This window comes from Rhineura floridana, chromosome 3 (genome assembly GCF_030035675.1).
Source record: "Rhineura floridana isolate rRhiFlo1 chromosome 3, rRhiFlo1.hap2, whole genome shotgun sequence".
NCBI lineage: Eukaryota > Metazoa > Chordata > Lepidosauria > Squamata > Rhineuridae > Rhineura > Rhineura floridana.
In genome coordinates, this window is record NC_084482.1 from 219531746 (window position 1) to 219552619 (window position 20874).

Below are 20874 nucleotides of genomic sequence, written 5' to 3' on the forward strand. Positions count from 1 at the left end.
TTAAAATACATCAGCCGAAGACCAGTGAATGAATTTCAATTTCTGAAAGATGTTAGCATAGTCCACACAAAAAATGTCAAAGGAATATCAAAAACAAGTTATACATAAAAACCGACAGGATACCATAATTAGATGGGGAGATCAAGTGAAGCAAACTGTTTATTTACTTCATTTATAATTTAACGAAATCTGTATATTCCTGAGTGTTTTACAAAAAAACCCCCAAACATTAAAATTGTCAATACAAATGAACATTTAAAAACAAGTTTTAAAAAGGGAAATGAATAAAATCAATAAAATTTAGAGGATATAGAAGGATATGGAAGCACCTCGTAAACTAGCCATCACATACAAGGATTATCATTTGTTTATTTCCAATCATTGTTCACCTCCCATATAATATCTCAAAAACACCAAGAACGAAAACAAAACAAAACACATACCTCATATGTAAAAATATATTTTCAAATCCAATACAGGTACAGGGAACCTCCTACCCACAGCACGTCTGTCTTAGAATTCACCCTCAGTTTGTTGGCCTCCATCCAGCCCATCACTGCCTCCAGACACCTGTCCATTACCTTAGCAGCATCTCTCAATTCAGAAGATGGAACGGAGGCAGATGTAAGATACTCACTCCAAAGCTCTTTCTGCATTCCCTGCATTTAACTGATTTCTCCCATGTGCATTCTGTAATGTAATGTAAAGTGACTGCTCTGACTGAAACTCTTTCCACACTCCCTGCATTCATATGGTTTCTCCCCTGTATGTGTTCTCTGATGTAAAGTACTCTTCCCACACTCTATGCATTTAAAAGGCTTCTCCCCAGTGTGTATTCTGTGATGTGCAGTCAGGTCATGGTTACTAACAAAGCCCTTTCCACACATCATGCATTTATATGGTTTCTCCCCTGTATGTGTTCTCTGATGTAAAGTAAGCTTACTTCTCTGACTGAAACTCTTTCCACACTCCCTGCATTCATATGGTTTCTCCCCTGTATGTGTTCTCTGATGTAAAGTAAGCTTACCGCTCTGACTGCAACTCTTTCCACACTCTATGCATTCATATGGTTTCTCCCCTGTATGTGTTCTCTGATGTAAAGTAAGATTACTGCTATGACTGAAACTCTTTCCACACTCCCTGCATTTATATGGTTTCTCCACTGTGTGTATTCTTTGATGAATGGTTAGATTACTCCTCGTACTGAAGCTCTTTCCACACTCCATGCATTTAAAAGGCTTCTCTCCAGTGTGTATTCTGTGATGTACCGTCAGGTCACTGTTACTACCAAAGCCCTTTCCACATATCACGCATTTACACGATTTCTCCCCTGTGTGGGTTCTGTAATGTTCAGAAAGACTACTGGTCTGACTAAAGTTCTTTCCACACTCCCTGCATTTATATGGTTTCTCCCCAGTGTGCATTCTTTGATGTTTCATAAGGTGACTGCTCACAGTGAAGCTCTTTCCACATTGTGTGCACTTAAATGGTTTCTCCCCTGTGTGTATTCTTTGATGAATGGTTACTTCTCATACTGAAACTCTTTCCACACTCCATGCATTGAAATGGTTTCTTCCCTGTGTGTGTTCTTTGATGTGCTGTTAATCTACTCCTCCAACAGAAGACCTTTCCACACTGCATGCATTGAAATGGTTTCTCCTCTTTGAGGTTTTTTTGATGCTGTTTTGGTCTGTTGTGATTTCCAAAGAACTCTTTCCGTGCTTCCCACTTGGCTATTGCTGATGTCACCATCTGTGGTTCCCTATCATTCTTATTCTTCTCCTCAACTTCTGTCAAAGGAAAGGGGAGAAAAAAGTCCGGTTTTGAAATTCCTTTACAAGAAATAGACAAGCTAGTTAGTTCTGAACCCAAATTATCTAGGCAAGAAGAATCGGAGAAGCTCCTGCTGGATCAGGCCAATGGCCCATCTAGTCCAGGATCCTGTTTTCACAGTGGCCAATCAGATGTCCATGGGAAGCTTACCAGCAGGACATGAGTGCAAGAGCACTCTCCCATCCTGCAGCTTCCAGCAACTTCTATTCAGAAACATAGCGCCACTGACCATGGAGGCAAAGCACTGCTAGAGCCATTGGCTACTACATCATGGCTAGTAGCCACTGATAGCCCTATCCACCATTTATTTGTCTAATCCTCTTATAAAGCCAATCAATTTGTTGGCCATCTCTGCCTCTTGGGGGAATGAATTCCACAGTTGAACTATGTGCTGCATGAGCAAGATTTGTCTCTTCTTAATTTTCCACTGTTCAGCTTCACTGGATGTCCACAAGTTCTAGTGTTATGAGAGAGGGAATGAAATGTTGCAGAGATAAGTGCAAAGTTCTACACCAAAGAAAAAGAAACCAAACACACAGTTATAAGATGTGGGTTTCTTGGCTCAGCAATACTACATACCGAGTCACAGCAGGACTCGATGCAGGAATTCAACTTAAAGCATACCGAACAGGTGGCTGTCCAGCTATCTCTTGAATGACTCCAATGTTGGAGAGCCCACCATCTGCCTAGGTAATTGGTTCCGTTGTTCTACCTCTCTAACAGTTAGGAAGCTTTTCATGATGTTCAGTTGAAATCTGGCTTGCTGTAACTTGAGCCCATTATTCCGTGTCCTGCACTCTGCGATGATTGAGAAGAGATGCTGAATCTCCTCTGTGTGGCAGCCTTTCAAATACTTGGAAAGTACTATCGTATCGCTCCTCAGTCTTTTCTTCTCAAAGCTAAACATGCCCAGTTCTTTCAGTCCCTCCTCATAGGACTTTGTTCCCAAGCCACTAATCTTCCCTGTTGCCCTTCTCTGAACCCGTTCCACTTTGTCTGCATCCAACTCGAGATGAGGCCTAACCAGTATGGAATAGAGGGGAACTAATACGATGTCCCCGAATACTTTTTCAAAGATTGGTATTACCACAGCCACTTTCCAGTCCTCAATGTAAGGAGAAGTTACATATTTTTGCTAGTTAGGTTGTTATATGCCTTCAAGTCATTTTCGACTTACGGCGACCCTATGAATCAGTGACCTCCAAGAGCATCTGTCATGAACGACCCTGTTCAGATCTTGTAAGTTCAGGTTTGTGGCTTCCTTTATGGAATCAATCCATCTCTATTTTTGCTAGAAGATCAGTAATTTCACATTTGAGATTTTTGAGAACTCTCAGGTGGATGCCACTGAGACCCAGCATCTCGTCTTTTTTAAATTTTGTCTATTAGGCCTAGAACCTCATCTCTCGCTATCACTATTGCAAAAGTCAGTATCATCATAGACATCTATAATGCAACCACACTAGGAAGACTGTGTACAGTTCTGCTAACCGCACCTCAGAAATACATGGCTCAGAAAAGCACAATCAGAATAAACAAGGGGTTGAAGAAACCCCACAGTTGGGGCCATTTAGCTTAGAGAAAATGTGGATAAAGGGGGATATGATGAGGTTTATAAATTTATGTGTGGTGTGGAAAAAGTGGGTACAGATGAGTTTTTCTTACTCTCTCCTAACACTAGACCTCACGACATCCAAGGAAGCTGAATTTAGGACAGACAAAAGAAAGTACTTCACACAGCAAATGTGGGAATTCAGAGAAGATATGGCTATCAATGCCTGCTAACTACAATGGCTATGATCTCCTGGTTTTATTCATTTAAAAGTGTTTATAAATTGGTTAGTGTTTTTAAATTCTCTAAGCCATGGGTTGGGAACCTCTGGCCGGTGGGCCAGTCTTGGCCACTCAGGGCTCCCCCTCTGGCCCGCCAAGATGTTTTCGTGAAGCCACACCAACCTGCTCACCCCACCAAGAGTTCAAAGTGGGCTCCTGATTGCTCCTTTGTTGGAGCGAGGCGTGCTCCCACCCACCTATGAGCTGAAGGGGCCTTGCTCAGTTACCACTGAATGGAGGGGGAGGAGCCTCCCTCCTAGCGCTGCTCTTTGAAGCAGCCCCCACAGCACTGTTCAAATTCTGAAATTCCTCTTGCCAAAAAGAATTTGTTGTATGCCTATTTGCTCCTGTTTGTTGCTTTTTGAACCAGCTGCCTTATGGGAGGAGGGATTTCTCCTGTGGTCAGTTGATCCTTCCAAAAGCAGCCTCTGCCCCACCTTTAAAAGCCACTCATTTAATAGAGAAGGCTGCTTTCAACTAGTGATTTGCAGCTTTACCATGCTCGCAATTTGCACTCACGTCCTGCTTGCCCGCTTCTCATAGGCTTCCCTTTGTCAGGCTCACTGTGTTCTTTTTTAAAACCTCCCACATTGGGGACCAGACGGGGAAGTGGGGGAGACTTGCAAAGCCCTGCTCTAAGGATTGTGCAGGTAAAAGGCAAAGTAACCAATACAAGCAAAAGCCAATAAATCAACAGTATTAAAATCACATGAAAGGAAATAAAACAGACATTCTGGAATCTAGTTGAGGGCAGTATGCTTCTCGGCTCTCATAGGCATCTGCTTGGCCACTGGGAGGACAGGATGCTTGACGAGATGGGCCACTGGCCTGATCCAGCAACCTCTTCTTATGTTCTTAAAGCCATCTAAGATGTCCTCTAGGAAAACGTGCACACTGATGGGTTAATGTGTCAGAATGGAATGGAAGAATCCAAAAAGGACCCCCAACACAGCCAAGCACCTACCTGCTGATGCCTCCTCTTCTTTGAGGTTCTGGGTAAACGGGACTTTTTTTTCTTCCCAACAGGAATTGAGGTCCAATTCTGTCAAGGAAAGAGAGAAAACAAGTTATTTTTGATCAGAAAATACTCAGTCCTTGTAAACAGAGCCTTTTAAAGCTAACAAGAGGTATAATTTTGATCTGGTAAGTCCTGCACTCCATGAATAGAATAAGACCTCATGGACTCAGCAGAGTCAGTCTTGCACTTGCGAATGTGCGTTCACTGGACATAAAGTTCATCTTGACATGCCTGGTTGGGATGACTTTTTGGAACCTTGCAAAGCCAGGTGTTTTCATTTGGGCTGTATCATTTTATCACACCGAAAGCAAAAAATCATCCTGGGAGCTGTCCCTCCTCCTTCCCCAGTAAGCAAGTCAGGGCTGCACTTCAAATGGGCAATTCTGGGGGAAATCTCTTTCATGGCAATTAAGATTGAAGCCATTTCAACATATTTATGCAGCTGAAAATGCTCCCATGGACACCATCTGGGCATAGGTATCTTAGTTTGCAAAAAATAATCAGTCACAGTACCAGAAATCAATCAATCAATCAAACTTCATTCTCCCTCCCTCCCTCCCTCCCTCCCACTCACTCACTCTCACTCTACATAGGAAATTTCATAAGGGGGAGCTTTGCCCCACATGATAGCACCTAGGGCATGGAAGGGATCCTTGCAAGGTCTGATCCCCATATTCCTAGCAATAACAACAGCGGATGCCAATTCACGGCAACCTGAGCAGAGACTGGTGTGAGGTGTGGCAGCGCCATTGGTCTGTATACCACCGAGACAGCTGCGTGGTACTTGCACTAGGTATGCTGATCCCTGTTACTGCTTTTGGTGCCTTTGAATCAGAGACAGCCGTGAAAGAATATTGGCTGTATGTCTATTCACATTCATATTTGCCTTTAGCTTCCTTCCCAATTCCAATTAATTTTAGTTGCTTTGCTTTTGATTTTTCCTTCCCCTAGAGCCAGTCTCATTCAACACATTTAGCTTGAGACAGTGATTAGATAACAGCGTGTTAAATGTATTACACATTTTACCTTTGCATTTCTCTCTCTTTTTGCTTGGTTCAGGTTCATTTTGGGGAGAGAAGTCCTGTTAGAAGCTTCCATTTTGGGGTCATGTGTGTGCACAAGTGAAGTTTTTAAGTGAAGTGTTAAGTTTGCATTATGTTCCATCCCAGTGGTCCCTTTTCCCTTATTGATTAGAGCTTCTGTAGCCAGTGTTCAGCAGATTACGGAACTGTTTTTAACATATTAATGTACAAATGTATTATTATCTACAGAATGTTTGAAAATTGATGTTAATGCTGCTTATGTGTATGCCTTCACAGATTGCCCTTGATAAAGGGTCTCTGTCACCCGAATCGCGTCGGGCAGCAATAAAAGCACTTCTGTTTTTCCTTTTGGCTGTTTGCTGCCTAGGCCTTTGAGGGTTTCCCCTCTTTTCGTGGTGCCTCCCTCCTTGCTTTCCCGGCGAGCCTAGGCCCCGACTCCACTGCATACGGGCAAGATCCAGGTGGGCACAGCTCTGGGCACAGCCTGATGCAAGCACAGCTGCGCCCACCTTTCCTCTTCCAACTGCCATTGCTGCCTCTTCCTGCTTCAAAGACGAAAGCTGACCTTTGGGCAGAGGAAGGAAGGCGGTGGGTGTCCCAGGCTCCAGGGGAGCATCTCTTCCAATTGGGGGTTTAGACTGCAAGTCACAGAGTGTCAATTACCTGGTGGGGGTTCCGAAGATGCTCCATTAGGGCTTGGGAACACCTGCCTTCTTCTTTTCTTGCTCCAAGGTAAGTCTTTTGGTCTCGGGGCAGTGGAATTTGGGAGGGTAGATGCTTTTCAAAGCAAATGATCCAAAAACCCCAAGGTACATTATACCAGGTCAGAAGATTTGTCCATCGGGCCAACCTTGACTACTACAATTAAGAGTGGGTCTCAGGCAGAGAAAGACCTTTTCCACCATCTCCTAGATGACCATTTCCCGCCTTCACCTGGAGGTGCCAAGGACTGGACCTAAGACCTTCTGTGCGCAAAACAAGTGCTCTCCTCCTGGGCTGCGATCCCTCCCCAGACATCCAGGGCCCAGACACCCAGTTTCATTACAGCATCCCTGCAGTACAGTGGCAAATGGCACAAGCACTAAATTCATATCTTCACCATTCATCAGTCAAAGACAAAAGAGTGTCCCTACCGAGAGAGGCCACCATCTCGTAATTCTCCTGCATGACTTCCCGGTGCAGAGCTCTTTGGCCAGGATCCAGCAGGGCCCATTCCTCCTCCGTGAAATACACGGCCACCTCCTCAAAGGTCAAGAGAGCCTGGAAAGTCAACAGACCCTAGAAGAAGAGGGAAAGGGAATTTCTACAATATGCGTCATACTCCCAGTCTGAAAGGGGACGGGGTAGCAGGGCAGTTGAATGTGAGCATTTATTGAGTGATCAGCCCCATACCTCAGTCACTGAGATCTTGCAGTGATGGCTGACAATTGAATGGCTTTAAAAGAGAATTGAATGAATTCATGGAGGATAAGGCTATCAATGGCTACTGGCTACAATTGCTCTGCTCTGCCTCCACTGTCAGAGGCAGTATGCTGGGAATTCATGGAGGATATTGTAAACTAGCAGGACTGTGGCAGCTACACTTCGGTTCATATTGGACTAACAGCCTGACCAATGGGGCATGCTCGGATTACTCACTTACTGACCCCACTCTCGTTTCATGATATGAGTTTAAAACCAGAAACGGTTTCACACCATTGGACGCGCTCCACCCTCCTTCTCTTTGCATTTCCTTAGCATATTTACTCTTTATTTAGCTTTTGTGGGGGGTGAGTATTTCTGGATTTTAGACTGCTCTCATACAATTTCAGGGCAGCACTCGATTGACTCTCGAAAAAGATCCCACCTGTCTTAAGAGTGTATTGTAGGAGTCACATGTGTACACGCGAGTTCTGCCAGACACATGCCGCCAAACCACAAGTGGGGCGAGTGCTCGTGTGTTCAGGTCCTGCTTGGAGACTCCCCATAGGCATCTGGTCGGCCACTGCAAGAACCGGGTGGACTGGACTGGGATCATCAAGCGGCATGCTTGTCCACTTCCCTTGCCCCCGCTCCTCCGCTCTTAGTGACATTTTTCTGGGGACTGTCCTTTCCCAGGAAGATGGATGCTTTTGGTTGTTAGCTGTTGTTGCTTTTTAGAAACGATAAGGTTTTGTTGGGTTGAATGTTTGAAAATTGTATTTTTTTTATTTGTATTTGTGTTTTTCCATTTCTGTGTTAGCTGCCTTGGGGGCCTTTTTGCCCAAAAGGTGGCCTAGATATAAACCATAACATAACCGGGTGCTGGAAGAGACGGGCTATTGGCCTGATCCAGCAGGCTCTCCTTGTGCAGCCTCAGAAGTAGTCTTCTCCCAGAGCCCTCCCTTACCTGATGTTGCTGCCCGGCCGCTCTTTCCACTCTATCCCAGAGAAGAGACAATCCGGACAGTGCCTCTGAGGCCATGGCGCTGCCTGAGAGGGAGGCGTAAACTAGGCCAGCTCTGGGACTCCCACGTAGGGAGCAGCTCTCAAGGGCCTGCAGGAGAGACAGGAGATGGGAGGGTTTTCATCCTTCGTGCATATTTGGGTTCCAGGCGTTTGAATATTATAAGCAGCCTCAATCTAAATTTAAAAATGGCATGTTCCTTTCCTGTGTTATTTTCTTTCGGGCTCACTTTTGTTCAGAATGCTTGATCTACACAGGGCCTTAAAGGTTAGGCCCCAAGTCTCTCCCAGAACCCTCCCCCGTTTCTTCCAGACTTTTCTCCATGCTTGGACACCTCTTGTGTCTTTTGCCACCCTCGGCCCATCCAGCATCCTGGACCCCCCCACTCTCATCTCCTGCTTCCCCAAAGATGAGGGTTAGTTGGCTCAGCAATACTACATACCATCAAGTCACACCAGGACTCGATGCAGGAATTCAACTTAAAGCTTGGAGAGGTGACCACCTCCCTAGGTAATTGGTTCCATTGTTCTACCTCTCAAATCCTGCAAGAGCAGCTGAGATCCACCCCAAGGGGGCTTCGATCTTCCTCTCCAACACACTCTCAAGGGGATGTCTGGAGAAGCCCCTTCCCCTCCAGTCCAGCTGAGGAGGGGGCATTTATTCACCCACTTCCTCCATCCTCTGCCTTGAAAGCTTCTAGAAGCCCATTCGGAGCCTGGTCAATTTCAGATTCCTCTCTCCATCTCTCCCTTTTCCTTTCCTGGCAAGTGGGAAACTGACCAGACCCTCTTCTTCCAGTTTAAGAAATCCAAAAGTGGCTCTCCCTCCAGTTCTGGGCACCCCCTCTTTTCCCCCTATCTGAGCTGCGCATCATCCCTGGGGTGTCTGGGCTGATCTGCAAAAGGGGTTTGTCAGGGGGGCAGCTGCAGTGGAAAGTTTTGGCCACACTTTGCAGTTGGACTGCGTGGATCAGCCCAAGTTTCTATGGATTCCCAGAGCGAAGGGGGGCTCTTCCATCAACCCCCTCCCCCTCCCAAAAAGCAGTCCCCTATCAGGCCCAGGAATTGCAAAGGCAGCTGCCCTCCTCCACCTGTGGCACTCAAAACCAATGCAGGACATCGACCCCCCCAACATACAGCCACCCCCAAGTCCCCCCCTGCAAAGCTGCATCCCCTTGCCCGGGTTCTGGCTTCCAAGAGGACCTTGCAAGGCCAACCCTGTGGCACTTCGGACCCTGCTTTGCAAATGGATTGCATGCACCAGGGACCCCCAGAGGTAAAGGGGGGAGTGGGGCTCTTCCCTCCTTTTCCCTCACCCCCCAATAAAAATACCAAATCCTCCCCCCCTTGCACCTCTCTGTCCTCTGCACGCTCCAGCCTCCTCCTCTCTTGGCCTAATTCTTTCTTTGCCCAGAATTTGAATGAAGAAAGCTCCCCCACTTCCCCTTCAATATTCTCTCCCTCTAGCAGTGATTAAGCCTGTGCTAAGACCTGGAGTTTATCCTGCTTGTGACATCATTCATGAAGTCATAATGATGTGTTTGTATCCAGCCTAGGCCATCTCCATGGCAACGCCAGTGGCTAGTAAACCTCTGCAACTAGGCCGCCATCAGCCTGACCCTCCAGCAAGTTTGAGGTTTTAGTTCACAGCCTATGCTTGAAGAAGTGTATGTGTGTGTTATGTACCTTCAAGTTGATTACGACTTATGGCGACCCTATGAGTCAGCAACCTCCAAGAGCATGTGTCATGAACTACCCTGTTCAGATCTTGTAAGTTCAGGTCTGTGGCTTCCTTTATGGAATCAATCCATCTCTATTTTTGCCAGAAGACCAGTAATTTCACATTTGAGATTTTTGAGAACTCTCAGGTGGATGCCATCGAGACCCAGCATTTCGTCTTTTTAAAATTTTGTCTATTAGGCCTAGAACCTCATCTCTCGTTATCACTATTGCAAAGGTCAGTATCATTATAGGCTGTGGGGGCTGCTTCAAAGAGCAGCGATGGGAGAGGTGTAGACAGAGGTGTGTGTTTTGTTTTGAGACCTGGGTAATTGAGCTGGGAGGAGTTGATCTGACCCAGCTTTGCCCATCTGGATACTCAGCACTAGGGTTGCCAGGTCGGAGCCATCCAAAAACCTGAGAAGATGGGGGTGGGCCCTAGTGACGTCACAGGGCGGGCCCTAGTGACGTCACGGGGCGGGCCCTAGTGACGTCATGGGGCGGGCCCTAGTGATATCATTAAGCATGATACATTGTATCAACCACAGTTGCTTGGAGCATGCCATTGAAAAAAAATTCTCTGGAGATTAAAATAGAAATCTTACCTAAAATAGGGTGTAAAATAAGGTCATTCTTTCTCACAAGCTTAGGGTGATGCAAAATGGAAATGGACTGCCTTCAAGTTGATCCCAGATAGGGTCTTCATGGTAAGCAGTATTCATACAGAGGTGGTTTACTATTGCCTTCCTCTGAGTCTGAGAGGCAGTGACTTGCCCAAGGTCACCCAGGGAGCTTCATGGCTGTGTGGGGATTTGAACCCTGGTCTCCCAAGTCACAGTTCAATGCCTTTAGGGAACATTTAATCTAGCTTCCTTGCTTCTGGCAAGAAGGGTTTACGTGCCCTCAGGCCAGGCCATTATTGGAAGAAAGGAGCCTAGTGTTGCAGAGATGTTAGATGGGAGCACAGATGGATGCTCCTGAAGGCAGCAATTATAAACATGCTTATTAAGGAACTAAGCCCCATAGAACTCAACAGGACTTACTTCTGAGTAGATAGTTTGGATTGTGCTGTTAGTAATGCTTGACTAGGGATCCTCTGCAAAGACATCCATATCCAAGCAGGGTTGACAACCCCCTGCCTGGAATGCCCTGCCCTTATCTTTTAATGTGGCTGCTCCAAACTTCTTTACAGATTTGACCCTTCACTTCAGAAAGAGGTCTGAGAAATGTGTAAGAGAAAGAAGATTCTCTACCCTTTCTGTCTACTCTGTGGGGTGCTATAAACTCACTTGGACAGCCAATCCAATTCCAGTGAGTAATAATTGACAGAGAAAAAACACCCATGGTTTGGTCTACCTTCACAGGCAGCAGCTTGGGAACAACAACTGCAGCCACACTTTCAAATATGTGAATTCTCTTTTACCATTAGTGGGCAAAAAACAAACCATCATGCAACCAACAAGGCACATCATCAATGGGTTTTAGGGGTTTAGTTGACCACATGGAACCACTGTTGTTGCTTCTATGGATGTAAGGGAGGAGGGTCAAATGCAAACAGAAAATGAAAAAAGACAGTGATGCTTCCCTAAATGCAATACCATACCAACCACAGCAACACATACCAAAGGGTCAGCGTAACCCTTCAACTTCTAGGTAGAACTCTTACTAGGACATTAGGGACATTTCTTGGGAGGTGCAGTTCTGATGCCTTCTAGTTTACTTGCTTCTGGCAAGAAGGGTTTACGTGCCCTCAGACTTGGCCATTATTGGAAGAAAGGAGTTTAGTGTTGCAGAGATGTTAGATGGGAGCACAGATAGATGCCCCTGAAGGCAGCAACTGTAAACATGCTTATTAAGGAACTAAGCCCCATAGAACTCAATAGGACTTACTTCTGAGTAGATATGGTTGCAGCCATGTTAAGGACAAGGGAGGGCATTCTAGGCAAAACAGACAAATAATTGGGTGTCCGAACAAATTAAACCAGAACTATCACTAGAAGCTAAAATGATGAAACTGAGGTTATCATACTTTGGACACATAATGAGAAGACACGATTCACTAGAAAAGACAATAATGCTGGGAAAAACAGAAGGGAGTACAAAAGAGGAAGGCCAAACAAGAGATGGATTGATTCCATAAAGGAAGCCACAGACCTGAACTTACAAGATCTGAACTAAATAGGACTTACTTCTGAGTAGATACGGTTGCAGCCATGTTAAGGACAAGGGAGGGCATTCTAGGCAAGCAGTTGGCAATCACAATTATACAATTATACAATTACCTCTAGTATTAAGGTAAAGGTAAAGATGTGACAGAAATAAAACCAATAGCACCAGGTTACAAACAATTTTTTTATTAACAAACACTATCTTTAAGAGAACAAAGGCAGGTTACATCACCAATCAATCTAGTCCCAACTAGAGTAGAGACCCACTGAAGCAATGAAATTGCAGCTGGTTTTAGACATTTATCTCTCTTACAAAAGAGAAGTGGATGACATCCAAGGGATGTTTTCAACCATTATAAACATTATAAACAGTATTACTCTTTATAAAGGAAAAACAGAAAGAATGAACAAGGTGCTTTCACTGTAGGAACTGGTGTTAAATAACTAAACAGGCTGAGTTTAGAATTTGTACTTCTCATTTGAAACACAAGCTTTAGGCAACCTTTGTTCTTCCTTCACATATTTAAAAAACTCAGCACAGTTCATGCCAAAGTTTAATTTGACACAAAGCTCTGCTTTAACAAGGGAAGGTAACATACGGTTCCTGTTGTCAGTCCATACATTGCCCATTAGTGAAAACGCTCTCTCCACGAAAGCATTGCTTACTGGGATGGCAAACACTGCACTGACAACCTTCACCAGAATTCTTGATCTGATGCTGTTTAGCAACTGCACCCATTTCTTATCCAGAGGAAGATCAGATGTTCTGACCTCAGGCACAAACTTTTTAACCAGGCAAAGTTCATCAAAAAGTCTATCAACAGCCGAAGCTCTCTGGGAGGTTTACAGTAACTAAAAACATTAAAAACAAATATACAAATTTAAAACACATCTTTTAAAAACAATTTAAAACACAATTTAAAAACTTTAAAACAATTTATAAGCAAAAGTTATTATTAGACAAAAATTACTAAAGAAATTGAATATGGTTTATCAACAATGAGCATTTGACAGCTTTTATAGTAGTGTCAGTCTCACAATTAACCAGTATAGTTGTCTAAACAAGTCTACCTTCTGAGACTTTTGGAACTACATCATGCAAGAGACAAAAGTAGGGCACATACATTGACCATGGTGGGGGATGCTGAAGCTGAACTCAACATTACTCTTCATTTAACATGGATTCCACCTAGTTTGGAGTATGGTGAAACTCAGTGGGATCACATGGCAGGTAAGTAAACTGACTCCTTCCTTCCCTGGTCAATGAACAAATTGTTCAAGAAGCAGTGTATCATCATGTTTTGGGATGTTTTATTACAATGCCCAATACTAAAGTTGTAACCATATGTAACAACTACTTTTGAATAAAAGTGGAGAGGATTGAGGTGTATGTCATCCTATGTGCTAGCCTGCAGACTTAAAGATGTACTTTTAACTCGCCAACAATTAACTTTAGACCAGAAAAAGATCGTTCAATTTACTTTTTTATGGTTAAAGTATGTAGAAACCGCAATTAAAAAATAAGAAAAAAAGGGGTGGGGGAATGTTGCCAAAGCCATATTGCTCTAATAAAATTATGGCTCTATAAAAATGCAGCTTTCAAACAGGCCAGTTTCTTTCTGTTTTGATAATATTGAACATCTGACAGCTGGTAGTACACATGCTGTCATCATTCAGGGTTTGCAGACAGCAACAGATAACAGAAAGCTTTTTTAAAAAAAAAGAAGGGGAGAAGAAAACACAGACTATAGACTGTCTTGCAAAGTTTAATACATGAATTCAGATATGAAGCTAAAGTGGGGAATTCTACAGCCAGATTTAAATCTAACCTGGCAAGAAATAATTAAGTCCCTGGAGGATGGAAGCACTTAAAAACACACAGTAACACAAAGGGGAGAGAAGAACACAGGAGTCCTGCAGAAACAAATCCTTTCTGCCCTTAACTCTACTCTTCTTATGGCCCATGTATTTGTATGGAGGCAGCCCCGAGCTAACAAATCCCCAATTTTAGTTTAAGGCAAGGGTCAAGCACAGTAATACCCCAAGAAACATGCTTTCACCACCACGGCTCAGCCCAGAAATGAAGAAGTAAAGACAGTATCGCCGAGCATGTGCAAAGTTATTTCAATAAACAGCGCTTCAAGCACCTGAGATTAAGTTAAAGAGTTGCAGGTGCGAGAGTGTGACATCCAAACAGGCCCTCAAAGCCTTTCAGCACGCTTCCTTAACAGACGTACCAGAAGTGGGCCGGTCAGCCTACCTCCGAACCGGCTGGACTAAGGAGGAGGAGCCGGCCCAGCCTGCCCTCCACGGCTCCTGCTGAGGCTGAGCCTGCAGGCCGCCGCGTCGGCCCTATCTCGGCAGCGGTTGCTAGGAGACGGGCGTCGCGGCTTGTCAGCCTCAGCAGGAGCCGTGGAGGGCAGGCCGGGCCGGCTCCTTTATAGCCCCGGAGCCGGTTCCTCTGCTCCGGGAAGGACGGCCGCCGGCTTCACCCCTCCTGCTGTGGGCACCCCTGGGCGGCAGCGGCCGCGATGGGCCCCCCAGCGGCGCCAACAGCAGGAGGGGTGAAGCGGCCGGCCGTCCTTTCTGGAGCTGGAGAACCGGCTGGACTAAGGAGGAGCCGCCCCGGCCTGCCCTCCACAGCTCCTGTGCTGAGGCTGCCAGGCAGGCTGCAAGCCGCATGGGATGGGCCCCGGCCCCCGTCTTGGCCGGGGCTAAGAGGGAGCCAGCCCAGCCTGGGCTCCACTGCCACCCCACCACTCGCCTCAGTCCACCCATGGCAGCGGCTGCGGCCGCAATCCCCCCCCAGAGACTTCAGCAGCCTGAGCCCCAGGGCGGGGAACTGGCTTCGGGCCGGCCGGGGCTAAGAAAGACGGAGCCAGGCCGGCCCAGCCTAGCCTCCGCTGCTGCCACCGCTCGCCTCCACCCACCCATGGGCCATCAGATCACCCCCACACGCTCGGGCCCTGGCCACCTGTATGTTCTCTCTGTGGGTGGTGGCGGGAGCAGGCAGGGGCTGCTGCTGGAGGAGTCCCTCCCTCACTGTGTCGGCTGCTCAAGTCCTGCCTGCCTGAAATTGTAAAGAGCGGAAGTCGGCCAGCCGCAGCCCAACGTATGCGTGGTCAATCGCGCATGCGTGGCTGAGGGGGCCAATAAAAAGCCAGAGATCCACCTTTTAAATTGAAGTATAGCCGGAGGCCGGACACGGCCCCCTTTTGCCGGACTCTCCGGCAGATTGCCGGAGACCTGGCAAGCCTACTCAGCACAACACCAGCAGAGGCTGCAGGGGCAGCAGGGAGGAGTTGCTGTGGTCTGCAGAACTTCCATCTCTGTCACCAGGAAACCACTCTGTCCTGAAACTGGCTATGAGGGCCTGCACCTGGTGTCATGCCAAGGAGACAGTAAACTACAGCTGCTGGTGGTGTAAAGTCCAGCCTGCTCCCTGGTAGTTTCGACCAAGCTGGTGAAGGCTGTCTCAGCTATGGTCAAATGCTCGCTGGATCTCCACCTTGGAGTGGTGAGTCTCCCTGAATCCTAGAATGGTTTCCTCCCTTCCAGGGGGACAGTGGATATGATCTTCACTGCACGACAGCTTCAAGAAAAATGCAGGGAGCAAAACCAACCTCTGTATATGGCGTTTATTGAGCTGACTAAGGCCGTTGATACTGTAAAGCGAACTGCTCTCTGGACCATCCTTCTGAAAATTGGATACCCTGATAAATTTGTGAATGTTTTGTGACTCCTCCATGACAACATGATGGTGACAATTTTGGATAACAATGGCTCTCAAAGTGATCCATTCAAAGTGGGATCAGGCATCAAACAGGGATGCGTCATTGCTCCGAACTTATTTGCTATTTTCATCGCCATGATTCTACGCCTTGTTGAGGGGAAACTTCCCACTGGCATGGAAATCACATACCAAACAGATGGAAAGCTTTTTAATCTCAGTAGGCTGAAAGCAAAAAGTAAAGTAATTACAGCCTGTCATAGAACTTCAACATGCTGATGATAATGTAGTCTCCGCACATGCAGAGGAAGATCTTCAAACTATCCTAAATGTTTTTGCAGAAGCATATGAAAAGCTTGGCCTCTTGCTTAACATCAAAAAACCCAAAGTGCTTCATCAGCAAGTGCGAACCAATCCCTCTGTAGCACCATCAATCCAGCTTAATGGTGTGACGCTGGAGAATGTCAATCACTTTTCTTATCTTGGGAGCAATCTCTCTGTAAAAGCTGACATCGACACTGACATTCAGCATCATCTGAGCTCTATGAGTGCAGCATTCTCCCGAATGAAGTGTAGAGTGTTTGAGGATCGGGATATTCGCAGGGAGACCAAAATGCTTATTTACAAAGCCATTGTACTACCAACCTTACTGTATACCTGTGAAACATGGACCATCTATAAACGCCACTCCCAACTTCTTGAAAGATTCCACCAACGCTGCCTCCGGAAAATTCTGCAAATTACTTGGGAAGATAGGCGGACTAATGTTAGTGTGTTGGAAGAAGCATAGACCACCAGTGTTGAAACAATGATCCTCCAACATCAACTTTGCTGGACCGGCCATGTTGTTCAAATGCCTGATCACCTTCTTCCAAAGCAGCTCCTTTACTCCCAACTTAAGGATGGAAAACAGAGTATCAGTGGACAGCAAAAGAGGTTTAAAGATGTTCTCAAAGCTAATCAAAAAAAATGTAACATAAGCATCGAGAACTGGGAAGCCTTGGCCCATGAACTTCCCAATTGGAGGTCGGCCATTATCAAAGGTGCTATGGACTTTGAAGAAGCACGAGTACAGGGCGAAAGGGACAAATAAGCTAAGCGGAAGGCAAGTCAATCAAATCCTCATTGTGACCATCTTCCATCTGGAAACCTATGTCCTCACTGTGGGAGGCTGTGTGGATCCAGAATTGGCCTCCACAGTCACTTACAGACCCACTGTTAAAGACCTTATCCTGGAAGACAATCTTACTCAGACACGACTGATCGCCAATGAATGAATGAATATCTGAAAAAAACCAACAATGAAAACAAAACACATACCTCATATGTAAAAATATATTTTCAAATCTAAGAGAGGCACAGGGAACCTCCTACCCACAGCATTTCTGTCTTAGAATTCACCCTCAGTTTGTTGGCCTCCATCCAGCCCATCACTGCCTCCAGACATCTGTCCATTACCTTCACAGCATCTCCTGATTCAGAAGATGGAACGGAGGCGGAGAATATACTCACTCCAAAGCTCTTTCTGCACTCCCTGCATGTAAATGATTTCTCCCATGTGCATTCTGTGATGTAAAGTGAATGCTCAGACTAAACCTCTTTCCACACTCCCTGCATCCACATGGTTTCTCCTCTATATGTGTTCTCTGATGTAAACTAAGATTACTGCTCTGACTGAAACTCTTTCCACACACTATGCATTTAAATGGTTTCTCCCTTGTGTGGATTCTTTCATGTAAAGTGAGTGCTCTGATTAAAGGTCTTACTACACTCCTTGCATTTATATGGTTTCTTCCCTGTGCGTATTCTGTAATGTGAATTACGATTACTGCTCACATTGAAGCTCTTTCCACACTCCACGCATTTAAATGGTTTCTCCTGTGTATGGATTCTTTCATGTAACGAAAGGTGAATTTTCTGACTGAAGCTCTTTCCACACTCCATGCATTTAAAAGGCTTCTCCCCAGTGTGTATTCTGTGATGTACAGTCAGGTCACTGTTACTACCAAAGCCCTTTCCACATATCATGCATTTACACGGTTTCTCCCCTGTGTGAGTTCTGTGATGTACCGAAAGGTTACTGGTCTGACTAAAGCTCTTTCCACACTCTCTGCATTTATATGGTTTCTCCCCTGTGTGCATTCTTTGATGTGAAGTAACATAACTGCTCTGACTGAAGCTCTTCCCACATTGTGTGCATTTAAATGGTTTCTCCCCTGTGTGTATTCTTTGATGAATGGTTAGATTACTCCTCATACTGAAACTCTTTCCACACTCCATGCATGGAAATGGTTTCTCCCCTGTGTGGGTTCTTAGATGTGCAGTTAATTTACTCCTTGAACAGAAGCTCTTTCCACACTCCCTGCATTTATATGGTTTCTCCCCTGTGTGCATTCTTTGATGTAAAGTAACGTAACTGCTCTGACTGAAGCTCTTCCCACATTGTGTGCACTTAAATGGTTTCTCCCCTGTGTGTATTCTTTGATGAATGGTTAGATTACTCCTCATACTGAAACTCTTTCCACACTCCATGCATGGAAATGGTTTCTCCCCTGTGTGTGTTCTTTGATGTGCTGTTAATCTACTCCTCGAACAGAAGCTCTTTCTACACTGCATGCACTGAAATTGTTCCTCCTCTTTGAGGTGTTTTTGATGCTGTTTTGGTTCCTCATGATTTCCAAAGAACTCTTTCTGTGCTTCCCACTCGGCTATTGCTGATGACACCATCTGTGGTTCCCCGTCACTCTCATTCTTCTCCCCAACATCTGTTGAATGGAAGGAGGGAGAAAAAAGTCATGTTGGAATGTCAAGGCAAAACAAAGAATCTCATCACAGATCAACTTCAGTTAGACGAATCTTGATTTTTGCATCTCCACAATTCTCCCCCTTTCCGACTGTGGAAGGTTACCCAAACATTCTACAATCTCAAACAACAACATGGATTCCATTTTGGTCCACATGCTGCTTGAAGTCCAGATGAGTCTGGCTTTTCCTCCTACTGCAACACAACTGTGGTATACATTTAGAAAAGAATATGCAATAAGAAGCAGGGTGAGGGGGAAAGAAGTGCAGCAGGACTGTCAAAAAGCAAACATGGCACAGATCATTGCTCAGTGGTTCCTATGAATTTGGCTGCAGTCAGAAGACGTAGTCTTTAGAAATACAGGAACATAAGCAGTTGCCTTATACTGAAGGAGACCACTGGTCCCTCTCACTCAGCGCTGAATATTAAGCTGTCCCTGAAGATTCTGGGGACTAAGTCTAGCACCTTCTCCAAAGAACTCATGTGCTCTATCTCTGAACTAAGGTAAAGCTGGCCCAAGGGGCATGTTACACAAGTCTGAGATGATGGCCTGAACTGTAACAGCAATTCCTTACCAGATCAAACACAGCATGGTATATATTTCAGTGGCAACCTTTGAATTTAGCCACAGATTTTGCATTGTCCTTTTGTTCCCATTAATTTTTTTCCCAAGGTACCTGCTGATACTGACCCTTCATCACAGCCTGATCCAACTCGATATTGTACTTCCAGCCAACAGATGAACTCTGGTTTTGAAATTCCTTTACAAGAAATAGACAAGCTACTCCAGGATCCAGTTCTCACAGTGGCCAATCAGATGTCCATGGGAACAAGCAGGACATGAGTGCAAGAGCACTCTCCCCTCCTGCAGCTTCCAGCAACTTCTATTCAGAAGCATAGTGTCACTGACCATGGATGCAAAGCATAGCCATCATGGCTAGTAGCCATTGATAGCCCTATCTGCCATTTATTTCTCTAATCCTCTCATAAAGCCAATCAATTTGTTGGCCATCTCTGCCTCTTGGGGGAGTGAATTCCACAGTTGAAGGGTGTGTTGCCTGTTCTTAATTTTCCAATGTCCAGCTTCACTAGTGTCCACAAGTTCTAGTGTTATGGGAGAGGGAATGAAATGTTACAGACAGAACTGCAAAGTTGTACACCAAAAAGAAACCAAATGCACAGCTATAAGATGGGGATTAGCTGGCTCAGCAATACAACATACTACCGAGTCACACCAGGACTCGATGTAGGAATTCAACTTAAAGCATACCTAACAGGTGGCTGTCCAGCTATCTCTTGAATGACTCCAATGTTGGAGAGCCCACCACCTCCCCCGGTAATTGGTTCCATTGTTCCACCTCTCTAACAGTTAGGAAGCTTTTCATGATGTTCAGTTGAAATCTGGCTTGCTGTAACTTGAGCCAATGATTCCATGTCCTGCACTCTGGGATGATTGAGAAGAGATCCTGGCTCTTCTCTGTGTGGCCTCCTTTCAAGAACTTGAACAGTGCTATCCTATCTCCCCTCAGTCTTTTCTTCTCAAAGCTAAACATGCCTAGTTCTTTCAGTCCCTCCTCATAGGACTTTGTTCCCAGACCCCAGTCTTCCCTGTTGCCCTCCTCTGAACCTGTTCCACTTTGTCTGCATCCAACTCGAGATGAGGCCTAACCAGTATGGAATAGAGGGGAACTAATACGATGTCCCCGAATACTTTTTCAAAGATTGGTATTACCACAGCCAGTTTCCAGTCCTCAATGTAAGGAGAAGTTACATATTTTTGCTAGTTAGGTTGTTATATGCCTTCAAGTCATTTTCGACTTACGGCGACCCTATGAATCAGTGACCTCCAAGAGCATCTGTCATGAACGACCCTGTTCAGATCTTGTAAGTTCAGGTTTGTGGCTTCCTTTATGGAATCAATCCATCTCTATTTTTGCTAGAAGATCAGTAATTTCACATTTGAGATTTTTGAGAACTCTCAGGTGGATGCCCCACATGATAGCACCTAGGGCACGGAAGGGATCCTTGCAAGGTCTGATCCCCATATTCCTAGCAATAACAACAGCGGATGCCAATTCACGGCAACCTGAGCAGAGACTGGTGTGAGGTGTGGCAGCGCCATTGGTCTGTATACCACCGAGACAGCTGCGTGGTACTTGCACTAGGTATGCTGATCCCTGTTACTGCTTTTGGTGCCTTTGAATCAGAGACAGCCGTGAAAGAATATTGGCTGTATGTCTATTCACATTCATATTTGCCTTTAGCTTCCTTCCCAATTCCAATTAATTTTAGTTGCTTTGCTT

General features: G+C 45.4%; 1 protein-coding gene across 1 annotated transcript in view; it reads right to left on the reverse strand.

The window, feature by feature from the left end:
• The window catches only part of LOC133381656 (zinc finger protein 420-like), a 58681-nt gene that overhangs the window by 27242 nt on the left and 10565 nt on the right, over positions 1–20874 (reverse strand). The window contains exons 4-6 of the mRNA XM_061621005.1: positions 17535–18533; positions 3387–3407; positions 698–1525 (exon numbers count right to left, since the gene is read on the reverse strand). Of these exons, the coding sequence (XP_061476989.1) occupies positions 698–1525; positions 3387–3407; positions 17535–18533 (1848 nt within the window). The remainder of the gene's footprint in view (positions 1–697; positions 1526–3386; positions 3408–17534; positions 18534–20874) is intronic.